At 45.8% G+C, this 3,072-nt stretch overlaps 1 protein-coding gene across 1 annotated transcript; it reads right to left on the bottom strand.

The window, feature by feature from the left end:
- Positions 1 to 1,261: 1,261 nt before the first annotated feature.
- Positions 1,262 to 2,861, bottom strand: LOC149277027 (soluble calcium-activated nucleotidase 1-like). Its single transcript, XM_089503174.1, has 3 exons — positions 2,228 to 2,861; positions 1,720 to 1,923; positions 1,262 to 1,632 (listed from the first exon to the last, which is right to left on the bottom strand). The coding sequence occupies exons 1-3, from the start codon at positions 2,859 to 2,861 to the stop codon at positions 1,262 to 1,264; spliced, it is 1,209 nt and encodes a 402-aa protein (XP_089359300.1).
- Positions 2,862 to 3,072: the final 211 nt, after the last annotated feature.

Consider the following 3,072-nt stretch of genomic DNA (forward strand, 5'->3'; position numbering starts at 1 on the left):
AAAAAAAAACAAACAAAAAAACTCCTACGCGGTCTAGTCAGAGACACGCAGATAAAGATTGCAGAAACCATTTGGTTGAAATGATCTATATACAGCAGCTTCGACCATGAGCAATCTCATTAGGGCAGGAGAGGAACAGGTCTGACCCCTGCAGGTAGGTGTGAGAACAGCAGCTAAGTATTATTAAAGGGACAGTTTAAAGTCCCTGACAGCCCCACAAAATAGACACTTAACCGAGGTAGAAGCTGCAGCTGCCCACCTCCTCCATTGTCTGACGACCAATGTAGCAATTTTTGTGCATATGGGTCTGTCTGGATCTTTGTATATCACAAGCAGGGAGAGGATTTCCGCCAAACATATCGTCCGCACATAGAGGGGGGGGCAAATGCAGAAACGTATGCAACACATTATCATCCAATTTCTCAAGAAGCCCTGACTATGCTTCGATGTCATTCTTTGTATACGAGCCATTCATTTCAGATAAACCCCGCCAACAGGAACACCGTGCCGCTTCCCACTGAATAACACTGCCGCCTACTGTGAACTACGTGACGCTCGCGTGTATTTCCTCTTCTCCTTCCTGACATGGAACACGTGGTTTTAATCATTCAAAATGTCCTGTATTATTCTGTATTTTTCTTTTATACTGTAAATATATAGCGGTATATTGATAAAGTCACATACTGAATTGTGCCAGGAACCTCTACAGAGCCCTTCTCGTCATTCATAAAAGCTTTTAGCTCAGAGCAGCCATGATGAACACTCATGAATGAAAATTCATTTACTCCAGTGAGTTATTCCTCCCCTGTTAAGTAACTCAGCCTTCTGGTGGCTGCCTTACAAGGTGGCATCAGAAAAATAAAATGAGATACTTTGACGATTATTGAGAATTCAATCACAAATTATTTCAGACAAGAAACACAAGTATTAAAAAGAACATTTAATCAAACTTTTGACACATGAGCTCGGGTTTGCTTTGGGGCATTGGAAATCTTTTAGTTAATGGATCCTTGGCACGTTTACTCCAGTGATTGCCAGTTTCTATATATTTGTAAACATAAATAACATCACTGAATAAATAGATTTAAAACCATATTAATTATTTGGGGGGTTAACAATTAACTGGTTTAATGATAAAAAAAAAACCCATAGAAACCAGGAAAATTAACTCCCTAGCGGTTTAGTAAAACCCTGCACCATGCCAAGAGGATGAGAAGCAGTTAAGTTAAAAACTGTTATGTGCAAACGCCGCAGGGCAAATTCAGATAAACTCAATTCCTTCATATTTAACGTTGCCAATTTTGGTCTCCGGCAACAGGACTCGGCCGTCGAGGAAGAAAACCGTGATGTACGAAGCCACTTTCCCACTGTCCTCCTCGGATTTCAGAGCTACGATGATCTGATCGTCCGTGCCCGGAACGAATTTAAAGGACGAGAAGCCGTGGGTGGGCATCTGCGGCCCGACGTTGGACTTTTTAATCTCAGAAAAGTTAGGGGAGGCACGGAGTAAGATGTTAGAGCCTCTCTGCTCATCCTCTTTCTCGCTGTACCGTTCGTGGCTGGCTCGCCGCGGCAGAAAGAACCAGCTCTGGAGAGTGTCGCTCCACGCTGCAGATTCATGGATCAGGTATCCTACGTGGAGATAAAAGGGAAAGTTCTCAGCAAAGGCACTTAAATAGATACAGAACCCATCAACAAGACTTTAGTTTGTCCACTTACCCGGGGGCACAATCCCAGCCGCTGCCCGCAGCGAGTTGTAGTTGGACACCCAGTTACGATGCTGGACGTCCCCCCGCGGCCCAACAACTTTCACCCACTCTGGGTTTTCATTCAGCACCTTTCCAGTTGTGGTGGTCCACTCCTTGCCCAGACCCCCTACATACAGTTGCTCATCTTTCACTGCCATCCACTCTGCCTTAAACCCTGTAACAAGCAAGACACATAACGAGTATTACTGAAACACACCTGAACCAGTTTGCAGTTCTTAAGTAGGTTCTTCATGGATATTTTCATGCTGAAGGAGTTGTCACTGGCGTTGGGTCTAAGAAAAGTTCTAAACCCTGAAAAGATAACTGACCCGTGGTCCATGGTGATCAATGGGCACCTGGGACAACTCCTGGAAACAAAATGCCTGGGGGTTCCCTCATGACTATCATGGAAATGCCCGGTTTCAAACGTCTCCCAAATTGGCCAACTTTTACCAAGTCCAGATCGGTCCAACACTTACCCTTATCGACACTGCCATCTCCATCGGTTAGTATCACCCAGGGCACAGCCCTGTTCCCCTCCAATCTGTATACTACACCCGTACGGTCATCCACTGTGTACAGCTTTCCGTTAAATACAATCAACTCCGACAGCTCCATTCCCCGTCCTTTCTCTGCCAGGTGAGTCTCCACCGCAATATTTTCATTGTCCCACTCGACGGTCACTTGGTCCCCACTGTTAAACAACGTCAAATGACCCTTTTTCATGTAGCTGAACCAGGTGTTGTCTTTAGAGCTGTGCGAATCCGTGTCCAAGTCTGCAATGATGGCGATTTGGTATCGGAGGCCATCTGGGGTTTTCTGGGGAGGGGTAAGCGGGTAGGTGTCATTGTAGGCATCCGTAGTCGTATGATGAGGAGCAATTCTCCCGTTGTGAACGTTGGGCGCCACTAGCCGTGGCGCTGAAGATCGGTGATAACACAGCAGCAGTAAAACCAGTGCCAGACTGACACCAACCAGGACAATGGCACGCCACCGCGGCCGGAAACGGGGATCTGCCGTCTTTGTCATGGAAGCCAGGACGGGGAGACCACCCACGCTGATCCGCAGAGGGTTCATAGGCTCCTTACATTCCAGTAATGTGTAGGATTTCATAAGGCATCAGCACGGACAGCCAGACCCTGGTAAAAAGACAAGATCCATCAATCAGAAGAAATAATCTGGACACAAGTATAAATAATCAGTAACCAAGACTTGTCAACCCCTCTTCGCAAGACATGTACTAAGTAGATTTGTCAGCGTAATAAACGGTTCAGCAAATAGAATGTTGTACTAGGTACAAATACCACAAACATTCCTACTCTCT

This window comes from Sceloporus occidentalis, unplaced genomic scaffold (assembly GCF_023333645.1).
Source record: "Sceloporus occidentalis isolate IW3139 unplaced genomic scaffold, rSceOcc1.0.p SCAF_221, whole genome shotgun sequence".
Taxonomy (NCBI): domain Eukaryota; kingdom Metazoa; phylum Chordata; class Lepidosauria; order Squamata; family Phrynosomatidae; genus Sceloporus; species Sceloporus occidentalis.